The 16807-nt window shown below is 37.4% G+C and overlaps 1 protein-coding gene across 10 annotated transcripts in view; it reads left to right on the top strand.

Moving 5' to 3' along the window:
- Window positions 1–16807, top strand: part of BTRC (beta-transducin repeat containing E3 ubiquitin protein ligase) — a 184703-nt gene that overhangs the window by 79450 nt on the left and 88446 nt on the right. For 3 of the 10 annotated variants that reach the window (XR_003433896.1, XM_027112348.1, XM_027112350.1), the window contains exon 3: window positions 949–1035. The exons of the other annotated variants lie outside the window; for them this stretch is intronic. Coding sequence is in view for 2 of the 3 variants with exons in the window: in XM_027112348.1 (XP_026968149.1) it covers window positions 949–1035 (87 nt within the window). In the remaining variant the exon portion in view is untranslated. The remainder of the gene's footprint in view (window positions 1–948; window positions 1036–16807) is intronic. 10 annotated transcript variants of the gene reach the window in all.

Here is a 16807-nt window from a genome sequence, read left to right on the forward strand (position 1 = left end):
GTAGTGTTAAAATTCACATTGGCCAGGTTGTTCTGTAAATTAAACACTGACAGCTGCCCTCAGGGGAACAGCCAATGTATTTATGATGATGTGCTGATTACACAAAATACACTGCAAGCAGAAAACAGCTGCAGAGAACAAACCTCTTAAAAAGAATACAATTACAAATAGCACCCTCAGTATTTCTAGTGGTGAGTGTAGAATACAGCATGCTAATGCAGGTTTCTTACTTAGTCTGCCTGAAAACAAAAAATCTGAAGGAGATAAGTTAAATTATGGTTGGTTGCACGTGTGCCCACATTAGCAATGAACAAATTTTGTTTCTGAAGAGCACAGCTATGAGTGCACAAATATAAGGTGTGGAGTAATTTTAACCCCCCCCCCCTTTTCTTGTTAGTAGGCTTTATTGGTGCCTTTCTTATATATAGTAGGGCATGGCCTTGAGTCGATAAGGGTTTGGACATTTGAAGGATATTACACAATTGACCAGGAGAGTATCAAAAATTGTGTTTTAAAAAATTCAATAGGAATTCCATATGTTAGGGCTTGGATATCAACATTTTGTTTGGGACTTCCCTGGTGGCGCAGTGGTTAAGAATCTGCCTGCCAACGCAGGGGACACGGGTTCGAGCCCTGGTCCGGGAAGATCCCACATGCCGTGGAGCAACTGAGCCCGTGTGTCACAACTACTGAGCCTGTGCTCTAGAGCCCGTGAGCCACAACTACTGAACCCACGTGACACAACTACTGAAGCCCACACACCTAGAGCCTGTGCTCCACAACAGGAGAAGCCACCACAATGAGAAAACCATGCACCACAAAGAAGAGTAGCCCCCGCTCACGGCAACTAGAGAAAGCCCACGTGCAGCAACAAAAGACCCAACGCAGCTAAAAGTAAATAAATTAATTAATTAAATTTTTAAAAAAGACAAAACATTTTGTTTGCAGATACACCTCTATACATTCATTGTTATAATGGCTTTGAAGACGTTTGCCCTTGGAATTAATAAAAGGAGTCACAACTCTGTATCTGTGGTAAGGTCTCTGATTTCTTAGATTCTGTTTTTCAAGAATTTGGTGTTTTAGGACACTGTAATAGCTGGGTGATAACATATTTTTAGGAGAATCAATTCTCAGGTATGTCCCCTTTCATCCCTGTATGTTCGTGGTCATGTGCAGACAGGTGAGATCAGAAAAAAATTTAGTTGTCCTTGTTTGAAATTCTCTGTTACAGTTTAGGGTCTGTATTTATAAAATATTTCAACCGCTGAGCATGCTAGCTTCTGTTTAAATCAGTGGAAAATATGTTGATCTTCCAAGACATGGATTTACTCAAGCCAGTGCTAAGGTGTAGCAGGGGGATATAGTTATTGGAAACAGTTCACTTCACCCGCCTGAAACTAAGAATCAACTCTTCAGTATATGGATCACTGGTATGTAATAATCGACTATTATTGGTCTGTCTGCTGGTCTCTTTTTAAATCAGTTTGGAACCTCCTGGAGTTATTTTCTTGCTCTGCTGACATCAATCCCATGTGGCAGAGGAGTTGTGTATAACCACTTTGGTTTAATCAATAGAATAATTGATAAACCAGATAAGATTTAAACTGATTATAGCCCCAACAGAATTCCCCAGAGGCCTTGGACTCTCTTAATTTTGACATGTGTGTTTTGTACCCTGAGGATGAAGTGCAGTTTGAATTATCTGTTTTTATTTGCTTAATGATGGGGAGGGTGTTAAAGTCAAATGTTTAATTAACCCAGCAATGGGCTGCGTTGTCACTTACACACAGCTGATTGAGATATCTCATGGAGAATAGTGAATAGGAATGATAATGTGGCACTGGGACGGAAGATTGCTTTTTCAATCTATTTGCTGGGTCACTGCTTTGAATGTCTTATTGGATGAAAGGCATTCAGCCTGGAGAAAAAATTCAGCATTTAAGTACATTTTGTTCTCTTCTCCCCCTCTAACCCCCCCTGCCCAGAAGTTAACTAAAACAGATATGTTCTAGGTTTAATAAGCCATTCATGTACTAGTAAGAGACCAGGGTAGTCAGTAGCCTCAAGCTACATAATTTCCTGTGGAACAGAAAAATTGTAGTAGCCTCCAAGGTATTCTAAATGTGAGCTCTTTTGTCCCTCACATCCCTTGTCCCTTGCCATTATTGTGGAGTTGTCTTTGGTTACTTGTCTCTTGCCTCTTTCTGCAGTGTTTGCTTGATATGCCCCTACCTCTAGGGCCACAGGCAGACCTTTTTCTCCTACAGAAGCATATTCTCCAGTACATTTTTGCCATTTCATGCAGCTGGCTTCTATTTGGTTGTATTTCTAATCAAATATTATAGTCAGATTGTCGAACTATTTAAAGAGAAGAAAATGTGAAGCATATAGATTCTTGCTCCCTTTGCTACTGCTATTATAAAACAGTTGGTTCCATGTATATTTTATTTTGTTCAGAAGCAGTTTGCTTTCTGTATGAACTAAAATCTAGGCCAGGAAAGATTCTAATAGCCCACATATCAAAAATGCAATTCAGGCAACTGGAGTTTTAATGACTTGCTACCCACAAAACATTCCTTACTAGCTTTATAATCAATGTAAAATTCTTTGGAGGCATATGAGCAAAACTTAAAAAAATTTTTGTCATGACTTTCCTTTTTTGTAGTTCTATGCTTCTTCCTTTTATCCCCCAAAGATCTAAGCCAGGAATTTACTAATTTTTTTTCTTTGCTTTAGTCATTTGTATTCCAGAGAGCACAATAGGGAGAAGGATACAAGATTGATTTTTGTGTGTGTGTCCTCTTGAAAGCATAGTCTGGGGCATGACTACTTGTGTGTGGGGGGGGTGTGGATTTACAAAGCAACAGAAGCATGTAGCTAGTTTTCAGGTGCATTTTGGACTTTTGCAGGTCAAGGCAGACCAGAGGAGTAGCTTATCTTGAGGGACACAAGTAATAGACGAAATATAGAGCAGCTATTTCAGGAATCATGTAGGTCATTTAATTATCCATTATGATTGAGTGGCTAATGCTCTTTTGGCAATTACATGACCTCTGTTATTCTTGAAAGCTTTCCAGGCCCCCGTGGGTCGAATGACCCACCAGGCAGTGCTTGCAGACTTTATTCCACTCAAAAGGAAAGGAGATGCTGGGCGCTACTGGCATTTAGAAATGGCTGTGCTTTCTTTACCAACCACTACCCAGAATATCCTTTGTACAGCAGTCAGTGATAGGCAGCTGGTTTTGAAGTCTACCGTTCCTTCCTTGTATGCAGAAGCACGAGGTATATCGGTTTCCACAAGAGGGAATTGTGGCAAACAAACTTTAATACCAAAGTTGGCCATTATGGTATTCACGGGTTCTGTACTGCAAAGAACAAGTACTGTGGTATTAAAACTAATGTTTGATATCTCTCAAACCAATCATTCATTATCAAACTCTGAAGTTAGTGATTTTTTTCATTCCATAACTCAACAAAATAGCATTGACAATACTAATAACAGATTTTTTTTAAAGAGATCATTGATTAAATCAGCCCAATCTGAATTGGTTAATCATTATTTATTCAACTAAATAAACTTAAATAATCATGCTTATATGTGGAATCTAAAAAAAATGGTGCAGATGAACTTATTTACAAAACAGAAGTAGACTCACAGATATAGAAAGCAAACTTACAGTTACCAAAGCAGAAAGGGGGTGTGATAAATTAGGAGTTTGGGATTAACAGATACATACTACTATATATAAAATAGACAAGGATCTACTGTATAGCACAGGGAACTATAATATCTTATAATAACCTATAATGGAAAATAATCTGAAAAAGAATATATATATATGTAGCTATATCTACATAACTTTACATGTGAAACTAACACATTGTAACTCAACTACACTTCAATAAAAAAAAATCATGCTTAAATGATTATCTAATTAAAAACAGCCACTCTAAAATTGAGATGCTGATCCAAGATGGAATAATTCTGCAACATTTAGATGAATGTTTCTGACCTTTTTTTCTTTAATCAATAAAGGATCATTAATATTTCTAAAGAAAATTCTTTACTCCTGCTAAATGATAGTGAAACTTTTGCTTTTTATAATTATAGTGGCTTATTGAGTAATTCTGAGAAAAGAAAATAATGTGGGTTTCTTGTGATTCTTTAGATTAAGAACAGTTATGGCGTGAAAAGTAATGACATCACAATCAAACTATTTATAGGGTTTGTTGGAAATGTACAAACAAAATTCTATATACTTAGCAAAATGGAAGATTACCATATTCTCTAGTGGTCCAATAATTTAAAACCACAGGCTTAAGAGAAATAATTTTGTTAGAATAATGTACAAACATATCCTTTAAGTAGAGACCATTTGCATTGTTATAGAAAAAATAATCTATTGGAGAAAAAAATCTTTTAAAATTTGTTACTTACACATCAAAGAGCATTGTTAACAACAACAACCCTACAAGGTTGTTTGTCCCTGGGGTAGTAAAATTAGCTATCTTTCCAAATAAATTTATCAGACCACTCTTGGTAGAACTCAAAGTTGATCTGTTTTTCTTTTTTTAAAAATTTTGTTGTTTGGTACAAATGAAAAACTGACGACATGAATTGATGTTTATAACCTTTGACCCTTCAGAAATGGAAGCCTTCTCACTTAAATTTTAAATCCTTTAGGCCAGTACTACCTTGGTATCTGGCTACTTAGAGACCTGTGAGAATGTAGTCAGTGTGAATTATATTAGTTGTTTTCTGTTTAAAAACATATTTTCCCTCATTATATATAAATACATATATTTTTTATTTTTTTTTGCGGTACGCGGGCCTCTCACCGCTGTGGCCTCTCCCGTTGTGGAGCACAGGCTCCGGACGCGCAGGCTTAGTGGCCATGGCTCACGGGCCCAGCCGCTCCGCGGCATGTGGGATCCTCCCAGACCGGGGCACGAACCCGCGTCCCCTGCATCGGCAGGCAGACTCTCAACCACTGTGCCACCAGGGAAGCCCTGTATATATGTATTTTAAAATATCGGTAGTGGAGATGAGCAGAAAATGAGAAAGCAGAATTTACACTAAAAGCAAAAGTTAGAGCTTAAACTCAAGTATCCTGAATAAGGAGTATAATTTGTCTAGTTGGCACTTTAAGAGGAAAGCAAGGACCATAAAGCAAAGTGTGATGTTTGATTTCTTATCGGTAAGTTGCTATTCTTTAAGGCATACCCTTCAAGACCTGTGTTGGACTGTGTTATTCACCCTTGGAAACCAAAAATCTATATAAGTAAATGAGTGGAGATGGTATTTGTAATTTTAAAGACCTGAAAATTCATTAAGACTTCGTATAATTAGTGGAAATGTCCACAGGATAATAAGCCCACAGAAGAATAATTTCTTAATAATAATAAGGAAGAAGGAGAGTGATTAAATAAGGGATAGTGCATAATAGAAATATACACCGAAATACAAATCTTAACCTAACCCAATCCGATTTCCACAAATTTACTTATTTACTTGAGATGGTTTTATTTTCATTCCAAATGGATAGATTTGGGGATAAGTTTATCAACTGTAAAGGAGCCCTAAATTTCTTCCTCAATATTGTTGAATTGTAATAAAATGGGAGCACTAAAGCAGGGAAGATATCCAAGGTGTGATGAAAGTCATTTAGCAGAAAAAATTCAGGAACAGGAATGACAGAAATAACTATTCTGCAGAGAGAACGGATTTTGGCATACTTCCTAAGGGTTCTATAGTTCTCAACCCCATTTTGAGAAATCAAAAAGATCTACTGAAAGCAGATGTCTCTGAGTTACAAAAATAACCAGATGTCCTTATTAGTAGAAGCAAATGTTTGCCTTTTAATTCACATAGAACTATATGCATAGGATCACTGGATGAAATATTGTGTAAATATGGCAGCAAAGAAAATTGTGGCATGAAAGGGTCTGTCCTAAACATGTAAGCATAAAGGTTCTATCTTGAAAAGGAAAAAAAATTATTTTAGATTCATGTAGATTTAAAGGTAAGAGAAGTAAATTAAACTATTTATACTTTTGTTCACTGTGATAAGTGAGATTGTTTTTTTTTATTATGTATGTCTTTCTATCCCAAATCCTCCTGGTGAACCTTTATTCATTTTACTGTGCTTGTTTAGCTACTCTGTGCATTTTCATTGTATTTTAAACAGTGAAAGCATACGTATGAAACACATTTTTTTCTGAATGAATGATAGTCATCTTGGTTCTGTCAAGAAAAAACAAACAACCCGCAGTAGTATATAAATGCCCTCTTTGCAAGCCTACTGGGATTTAAAAAATATTAAGCCACATTGTTATAAATAGATGTAGTTTGGTGACTGCGTTGGGTTGTTAAGCAGAATAAAAGGAAAAAAAAAAGGCAAGGTATGAAGTTTTTCTGTTTGTTTTTAAATCAGGCCTTAAGAGTCAAAAAAACCTTTAGAATTAAATTGGACTCTCACTTCTGATGTGGAGCATCTTAACATAATTACAAGCTCTTTTATATAGTACTTATAGTCATTGCTAAGTTAATGTTCAAACCTTTGATTAAGAAGTCACAAAGCTGAATGTGTTCAGACAGCTGTGTAATAATACCTCTCCTGTTCACAAAACAGAGCACTATTTTAGTTTTTTTTCCTGTTCTGCATATTTATTGATAGAAATCTCTCCTCCTATGCTAGCTATGTTTTTAATAGTGAAATATTAAAATGCTGTATTATGATACATTCTATAACTTGAAAGTTAACAAAAGCAGCTCTGCTCCTTCATGTCCTTGCCTTGTCACTCCCTGGTGCTGTTCGACTCTTCCATCCTTCTTATCAGAGTATCTCAGTGCTTAGTTGAGCTTGTTTATCTTAAAAGAGCAGGAGGCAGGCTTTTAGGGAGTAAGCTGCATGTTCCAGTATAACAGGAACCAATGCTGTTTGACTTGAAAAACATTTGATCTCTTACATTAACAGCCCATGTCACTGTAATAGGACTACAGCCCGGCTGTTGTTCAGTTTTCTATTATTTTAGCTTTGAAAGAACTGTTAGAGCTGCTCCAAAATCTCCGTGTTTAAAATTGTATATTGGCAGTCCCCCCAGGACTCGTAAGTAAACAAGGTGATGTGTGTGGCCAGAGGGAACATATTTTGTTAGCTTTGTTTTAAATAAGAACCTTCTCTATCTAAAGATGGTTTTTGTCTGATCCCTGATAGTGTGCTGCATGACTTTGCTTTTGTAAATTTGCACATCTTAAAACATATTTTTGTTTGTTATTAATGTGTGTGCTCAGTAACTATTCATTATGAACTTTAATATTTTTTCTCAAATAATGAAGCATTTAGTTTTCTCATGAAGCTTAACTTCAAATATTCTGCACAATTTCCCTAAGTACAGCAGTTTGTGCAGCAGTTGTTGGAAACTGGCAAGCAAGAATCTAAGGGGAATGTTTGTTAGACTTAAGTATTATTTAGTTTTATTTTAAAATATTCAGTTATTGGTAATTTCTATGCCAGAAATAGTTTGACGTTGGAATCAGGTAGCAGTATCTAAAGAATAGAAAATAAAATTTGTAAAATCAGGTGGTTCTCTTCCTTTTTAAGAGTACCTCTTATTGTAATAGTGATAGAATGGCAGCTTATTGTAGTAGTGGTGGAATGGCAGCAATTTTACTCCTTCCTTTCTTCCTTCCTCTACCTATTTTTAGGTTTGTTTTCCTGTTCTGATTCTTTTCTGATGTAATACAGCATTGCTAGGCCACCCAGCACTTTCCTTGCATTTAACCTAAAATACATACATCAGCCAACACAAGCATAATTGGTTGAAAGGCAGCCATCTGTCTGGGGAGTTCTTCTAAATACTGAATGTGTCATGCACTTTGACATGACATATCTGTAATATCTGAATACAGAAAGCACTTTTTGCATTAGCTATAGGTGTTAAAGCAGTAGTGTGTTTTAAGAATGTCTGCTGTGCAAATTCTGGCTTGTGGGGTAATGACAAGTGTTTGCCTGCATAGACAATATATTTTTCCTCTTGAGGTCCCCACACACCTAGTTTCCCTCAAGCTCATCATCTCTGTCAGGTTAATCAATAGGCACCGTATGGCAGAGGGTCAGTAATCAGTGTCATCGTGCCTTTAAATCGTGTTGAAAATTTGCTTAAAGCCTGGGCCAATTAACATCGAGATGATGAATGGATGGGAAGATGGAAAGAGCCTGACGCTCAGGGGCTTTGTGAGGAGGAGATGCTCAGCTGTTGAGCAGCAGACACCAGCGAATAAAATCAGCCATTCATGTGAGCTCAGTCCACCCACTCTTAATGATAATGTCAATCTAGCAAAATATATACACATTGGAGTTGTCACAAGTTCATAAATCAAAGGAGTTTGTCAAAGGCATTCAGATTAACGAGGCAGCAGCAATAACAAGTCAAATTTGCATAGAGAATTGCTCGAATCTCAGTAAATTATGATCCTGTTTTTCATTTGATTATTTGCTAATGTCTCAAGAGGGAGAATGATTATATTAGCATGCAAAATCTACTCCAGAAGTAGAAATCTGAGGTATAGAAGACCAGCACACTATGACAATTAATCAGCTTCTGCATACTAGCATAAATGTACAAGGCCCAGAAATCAACTTCTTTTTATTATTATTTCTCCTTGCCACTGATCCAAATGGTTCAGCTTGACAGAGACTTTATATTGCTTTAACAGTGTTTTGAATTGTGCCTGCAGGCAAGACATAGTTATGCAGCTATAACCAACCTATCCATCTGCCAACCAGATTGGAATTCTCCTATCCAAGGCTTCCATTAACCCCCACTGACAGCTCCAAACAGGATTAAGAATTTGCAAGCATAAAAAATAGTTGTTCTTTGCAAATATACACAATCCCTTTGCATCTTGAGAAAGGCTGCATCTGTGTTTTGTAATTAGTGTTGGACAGTGTAGCAGAGGGAAAAACCTACTTGGCGTTTTTTGGACTTTTGTCATAAGGGAGTAAGGCAGTACTAATGGAAGTTCTGTGTTTGGTTGTCCCAGAGAGTGCTCTCCAGTTCCTAGCACTGTGCTTGAATTGGTGTTATTACTAGAAAATATCACTTCTTGAAAGGTTTAACTAGTGGATCTTGTTGAAGGTGAGCAGTATAGGGAGGCTTTGATGTGGCTGTGGTTTAATAGAATATGTCAAATGATAAAACGTGCTGGAGAAGCAATGTGCATGAAAACATGCTAGAGAATATTATCTTATGAGGACACTTGAGGCCCTCCCTAAAATAAAACTGGTACTTGAATAGGATTCTTCAGTCAGCTTCTGAACTTAAATGACCTAAGTTTTCTCCATTGTATCCTAGAAGAATTAATTAAAATTTGCTTAAACACACAACGCATACACTACCCCCCTGCCACACACAGTGTTTTGTCATTTTCATTGAAGAGTTTGAATGATTTTTATTTATGTAGCTAAATCATCTTTTAACCTTGTAGAAGAATAATTGGACTTGTTTGTTTTTTTGCGGTACGCGGGCCTCTCACTGTTGTGGCCTCTCCCGTTGTGGAGCACAGGCTCTGGACGCGCAGGCTCAGCGGCCATGGCTCACGGGCCCAGCCGCTCTGCAGCATGTGGGATCTTCCCGGACCGGGGCATGAACCCGTGTCCCCTGCAACGGCAGGCGGACTCTCAACCATTGTGCCACAAGGGAAGCCCTGGTCTTGTTTTTGAAAATTACAAATCATACATATTTTGAGGATATAATTAGCTCCAAATCATGTAATAAGGTAATGGGAAAAATATTAATCCAATTAGTAATTTACAGGTCAAGCCCATGTTATGATGTTTGCAACTAGCTATGGAAATTGGTCTCAAGATTTTTCTCTTCACATGGGTTGTCATTTTACATGATGATGAACAAGTAATTCAAAACCATAATTTTAATTCACCACGATTTACCTGCTTTGCTAAAATGATACAATTTTCCTGTTACAGAGACCATTGAATTCTCCCAGTGAAGAATGTGGCATAGGTGGAAAATGTTACTTCTAGTTTTAGAGCTGGTAATTTTATTTTTAACAGATGTCTATTCAAACAGGCTCAGGCTCTGTTGCACCATCCAACCTTGAGCAAGATGCTTACTCAAAGATTATTATAAGTCATTATGAGTGGCTTGACTTTTCATCACTGTGTAAATTAGTTTAGTTTTTTATTTGATTATATAATCAACTCTTAATTATCCATGTCACCAGGAGTTGTGTGTTCGAATAGATAACTGAAAACAGTAAATAAGCCACTTACTAGGTTGTGGAGAATATTGCTCCCGCCATAAACATCTGAAAAGTTAGGAGTGCTTTGCTTATCAACAGAAGAACATTTCCTTGTTAATGAAGGGTTGGCAAACTTTATTTGTAAAGGACCAGATAATAAACATTTGAGGTTTTGTGGGCCATAGGACCTCTGTCCTGACTACTCACCTCTGCCATTGTAGTGTGAAAGCAGCCACAGACAAGATAATGAACAAGGGTGGCTAACTTTCAATAAAACATTATTTGTAGAAACTTTATTTAGAGCAGGAGCTGGCAAACTCCTCCTGTAAATTATACTGGCATTAAAGTTTTGGGATGGGGACTTCCCTGGTGGTCCAGTGGTTAGGACTCCACGCTCTCAATGCAGGGGGCACAGGTTTGATCCCTGGTCAGGGAACCAGGATCCCACGTGCCCACGTGGCATGGCCAAATAAATAAATAAATGAATAAGTAAAGTGGTGGGATGATAGGACTGTAGTTGGGCTATCACTGAAGTTTCTCTGCTATGAAAACCTTTTTTTTTTTAATTTATTTATTTTATTTATTTTTGGCTGCTTTGGTTCTTCGTTGCGGTGTGTGGGCTTCTCATTGCGGTGACTTCTCTTGTTGCAGAGCATGGGTTCTAGGCACGTGGGCTTCAGTAGTTGTGGCACGTGGGCTCAGTAGTTGTGGCTCACGGGCTCTAGAGCACAGGCTCGGTAGTTATGGCACACGGGCTTAGTTGCTCTGCAGCATGTGGGATCTTCCTGGACCAGGGCTCGAACCCTTGTCCCCTGCATTGGCAGGCAGATTCTGTGTGTATGTGTGCGGTACGCAGGCCTCTCACTGTTGTGGCCTCTCCCGTCGTGGAGCACAGGCTCCGGACGCGCAGGCTCAGTGGCCATGGCTCACGGGCCCAGCCACTCCACGGCATGTGGGATCTTCCCGGACCGGGGCACGAACCCGTGTCCCCTGCATCGGCAGGCGGACTCTCAACCACTGCGCCACCAGGGAAGCCCTGGCAGGCAGATTCTTAACCACTGCGCCACCAGGGAAGCCCCATGAAAACCATTTTTAAAGCTAGCTGGATGGTGTGGGTGTAAGGTTCCAATTATTTATTAAGCCCTTATTATCTGTATATTATGTAATGTGTTGGGAGGTAGAGGGAGCCACAAAGACTGCCCAGTAAGCTTACAGTCTTATTGGGTAGTTGAGAGTAACATGCAAAACATTCATCTATTTAAGTGCCAAATTGTGTGGACCAAATAAAAATGTTAGGGCATTTCCAGTAAAATAAGGTGGAGTAGTTGTATGGTTTCTTAGAGAAGACAGTTGAAACATTTTAAGAATGGGTAGGACTCAAATCGATTAAATAATTGGTTTATAATTCTAGACTAGCATTAAGGACCCTTCTAGCATGGAAATTTCAAGACCAAATCACATGTTTATAAGACTGTGAAGAGACTTGCTTAACTAGGGCAGAAAAATGTACATTGAGGGAAGTAACTTGATATAATGTAGCAGAAATTCTGGAAGGTCTTGAAAACCAGGCCTAGAACTTCATATTTAATTTCATAGAAACAAAGAGCCACTAAAAATTTTTGAGGAAAAAAGACCACCACGGCAGTAGTGGTGATTAAGAAAGATTAATCTGGGCTTCCCTGGTGGCACAGTGGTTAAAGAATCTGCCTGCCAGTGCAGGGGACACGGGTTCGAGCCCTGGTCCGGGAAGATCCCACGTGCAGCGGAGCAACTAAGGCCGTGTGCCACACTACTACCGAGCCTGTGCTCTGGAGCCCACGAGCCACAACTACTGAGCCCACATGCCACAACTACTGAAGCCTGTGCACCTAGAACCTGTGTTCCGCAACAAGAGAAACCACTGCAATGAGAAGCCACTCGCCGCAACTAGAGACAGACTGCAGCAACGAAGACCCAACTCAGCCAAAAATAAATAAATTCATTAATTTAAAAAAATTGACTCTGAGGATTTAGGTCTGGGATAGAAAGAAAAGTTGAGAAGGAAAGAGCTAGCCTAGAATGGGTGGGAATGGTAAAGAGTGCTTTAAATTTGGATATGTTGGACTTCCCTGGTGGTCCAGTGGTTAAGTGGTCCAGTGGTCCAGGGGGTGCAGGTTTGATCCCTGGTCTGGGAAGTTGTGCATGCCGTGCGGTGCGGCCAAAAAAAAAAAAAAAACCCACAACAACAAAAAATAAATTTGAATGTGTTGATTTTGAGACCGTTTAAGTTGTTTTAAAAAAAATGTGATTCCTTTTTTTTTTATTCACCCCCAGGTTACTTCCGGAAACATTTTAGGCAAAATACATCCCTGAGATCTAATGCATGGGCTTTAGCGGTATTTCACTTTGACTTTTTCCTATCCAAATTTCTGTTACCATATCTGCATGTCTGCAGATGTTATAACTCTAATGCTTCCAGTTTGAAGTTAAATTCAAAGTTGTCAGTGAGGCTTTTATTCTGCCCTTTAAAGTTCTAACCTAGTGAATGCTGAGTTAAGAGATAAACATTCAAGTTAATATAAAAGGTAACAAGTTATATAGTATCTTTTACAGAAATATTTTCATGTAATGCTAATATTTATACACTGTTGTTAACTGCAGGACTTACAGACACATTCTGCAAATGATTTACTATAATGAAATGTTCCATCTGAGTGTTGTGAATGAGTTGTTCTGGGCAGTCAGGTTTTTCTAGTTGGCTCAGGGTTAAGAGGTAGAATATAACTTTTATTTTTATTGAAGGAATTTTTTCCCTCAAGTTATTTTTCATTTATCTAACTTCTGTTTTTCCATTTCTTAACATATTTTCTTCTAGGTTTCATCTGTTTGGTTAATTTTTATTTTGACAGATTTACAGAAAAGTTGAAAGAATAGTACAAAAATCCCCTTATACTTTTTTTTTTTTGCAAAAATATTTATTTATTTGGCTGCATCGGGTCTTAGTTGTGGCATGTGGGCTCTTTGTTGACGCGTGCGGGCTTCTCTCTAGTTGTGGCGTATGGGCTCAGTAGTTGTAGCACACAGGCTCTCTAGTTGTGGCATGAGGGCTCTGGAGCGCATGGGCTTAGTTGCCCTGCAGCATGTGGGATCTTAGTTCCTTGATCAGGGATTGAACCCATGTCCCCTGCATTGGAAGGCAGATTCTTAACCACTGGACCACCAGGGAATCCCTGTATACTCTTCACACAGATTCTCCATATGTTAACATGTTACCGTGTTTGCTTTATCTCTATACATACACACATATATATACTAACATCCATTTACTTATATTTTCTGAGTTCTTTGAAAGTTAGTTACAGACATATGTCCTTTTACCTCTAAATGTTTCTGTTGTATGTTTTCTGAAACCAAGGACAGTTCTTTTAAGTAACCACAGTACAAATGATACAAATGAACTTATTTACAAAACAGAAATAGACTCACAGACATAGAAAAGAAACTTATGGTTACCAAAGCAGAAAGGTGTGGGGGGGTTCTGGGGGGGATAACTTTGGAATTTGGGATTAACACTACTACTTTATATAAAATAGATAAACAGTAAGGACCTACTGTACAGCACAGGGAATTATATTGAATATCTTGTAATAACCTATAATAGAAAAGAATCTGAAAAAAGAGTAGATATAAATGTATCACTGAATCGCTTTGCTGTACACCTGAAACATTGTAAATCAACTGCTTCAATTAAAAAAAAAATGACAGTACAAATTGTCAAAATCAGGAAGTTGAATGTCTAAACAAACTTTGGTACATCCATACAGTGATACTACTTGCCAATGAAAAGGAAAGAACTGCTGATATATGCAAGAACACAATGAACAAATGAATCTCACAAATGAATGTATTATGTTAGGTGAAAAAAGACTCAAAAAATTACATACTATATGATTCATTTTATGACATTTTAGAAAAGACAAAATTATTGAGACAAAATAAATCAGTGATCACTGGGGAAAGGGGGGTTTGGGAGGTGATGGGACTGCTTTACATCTTGATTGTGGTGGTTAACACAGCTTTATGCTTTTGTCAAAACTCAGAACTATACAACAAAAAATAATAAATTTTTCCATATGTAAATTTTAAAAGCGGGGAAACAATCAGGAAATTAACATTGATACAGTGTTATTAGTTCATCCATAGACTTGTTTCATATTTTCCAATAATGTCCTTTATACAAACCTTATGTCATAATACCCACTCAGTAATATCCACTTAATAATTACCCATCAAGAACAGTTAAAGGGTGGGGAGGAAAAAAATTGTGGATATAGGCTAGATAGTTATTACTCATCCTGTTAGGCTCAGCTCACTTATTTTTCACTGTATAATTCAGTGCAGAGGAGTTTACCATCAATTTTGTTTCAGCCCCTCCCCCCCAGTAATCTCAGATCACAAACTGCATTCAGTTACATCTCTTTAGTTTTCTTTAATCTGAAAGCAGTTCCTTATGACCTTGACATTTTTTAAAGTACAGACTAGTAATTTTATAGGATGCCCGTCAATTTGGGCTAGTCTGTTGTTTTCTCATGATCAGATTGAGGTTATGTGTATTGAGCAGGATGACCTCAGAAGTAATAATATCAATAATATCAATGACCTCAGTATATCATATCAAGAGGCACATAAGGTTAAGGTGGTATCTACCAGATCTCTCCACTGTGAGGCTACTGTTCTTTTCTTTTGTAATTATTAAGTATATTATGGAGAAATATTTTGAGATTATGTAACTCTCCTGTTATTTGTCACCCACTAATTTGTGTGATAAGTCTTACTTGCATCTTTTAGTTACCCTTAAATAGAACTTACTGGACATAATGTAGCTTGATGACCCAGGACAGTTGTGAACATTGCTTATTGGGATGCATCATAGTTAAAAGATACAAGGAATATCTGTGCTACTGAGCTCTCCTGGGTGATGTTGGAGATCACAGGCTTTGAGAGCCAGTTGAGGTGACTGTTAGGTATACACAGCTATTTCATCATTCCCGGCCACCCTCGACTGTAGAGCTATTACTTTCTTATTCACTGGCTTTCTGGCTCTCCTCTTCACTATTAGTAGGGTACCTTACTCCTTGCTCCTGATATCATGACTGTTTAATGTCCCTGCTCCTATTTTATGCAAGAGGGTTGAATTTTTTGTATTGATTTGTTTCTCATGGTGGATGGTCCAGTAAAAGTAAAAAATGAGTAGAAAGAAGTTGAGAAAAAAGTAAAAAATGCTGGATTAATCTGTCAAAAAAGAACTAGTTATAACAATGTTTTTCTCTTTTTCCTTTTTGTTAATGTTGAGTTACTTTAAAAAAAAAAAAACAACACAATATATAATATATATATCCTTTGCCCTGATGGGGTGGAGAAGGGAAAGGAGCTCCTCTACAGCTCTATGTTCTGCTCTCAGGTAGTAATTATCCTTTAGCTCCCTTCATCTTTTAATACCTTAGACATTCTTATAATACCCACTCAATAGTTTACTATCTAAATCAGATAAAATAGAGGGTCAGAAGGAAAAAAATTATTGATGTGGGCTAGATAGCCACTACTCATCCTCTTAGGTTCAGATCACTGTTTTTCACTATGTAATTTAGTATAGAGAGTTTGCCGTCAATTTTGTTCCATCCGAAGCACCTGTAGAGTAAAAATGTGATTTATAATGTGTTCAGTATAAAAAACTTCCACCAAAAAGTAATTAGGCTTCCAACTTTATTATAATGACATTTTCAAAAAACAATTAATTTTGAAATATAGGACCTTACATTTAATTAAACAGGTTTAGGTGATCTGAAATGGTATTTTATTTAAAGGAGGGTGTAGAACTTCATGGTCTGGGAAATAGTTACTTGCAAATTATAAGTTTAAAATTGAATACTGGCTTAATTGGATACAGTTAAAATTGAATATTGGCTTAAGTTTTTATTATATAAGACATTTAATTTTAGCATTTAAAACATCTGATCTGTACTTTTTTTTTTTTAAGAAAAGTTAAATATACAATTGATTTTATGGGTTTAATGTTGACCTTTCCCTTCCTTTGATTCTCTTATAATGGCGTATATTGCTAGTTTCCTTATCTGGAATGCTTTATTTTATTTTACTTTAGTTTATTTTTATTTTTAAATTTTTTTGGCCACACCACATGGCTTCCTAATTCCCCTACCGGGGATGGAACCTGGGCCCTCAGCAGTGAAAGCATGGCGTCCCAACCACTGGACCGCCAGGGAATTCCCTGGGATGCTTTATAGTCATTAACTCAACTATATCTCTCCTTCATTTTTTTGTAGATAGTCTACGTTCCTTTTTTCCCCAAAACAGAGAGTAAAAGCAGAATTCTAAAGTTATTGAGCCTCTATCCCTTGCTTGTAACATAGCATTTTTTCTTCTTCTTTGTCCCTAAAATTGACCTTTAAAGTGATCATTACAAATGTAAAATTATCAAGTTAAACCTCATAAAAAATTTCTGCCCAAAAGGACCTTAATGTACTGGCCTGTCAAGGTGACACA

Source organism: Aethalodelphis obliquidens, unplaced genomic scaffold (assembly GCF_003676395.1).
Source record: "Aethalodelphis obliquidens isolate GAN/ISIS:26980383/991018 unplaced genomic scaffold, ASM367639v1 scaffold11, whole genome shotgun sequence".
NCBI lineage: Eukaryota > Metazoa > Chordata > Mammalia > Artiodactyla > Delphinidae > Aethalodelphis > Aethalodelphis obliquidens.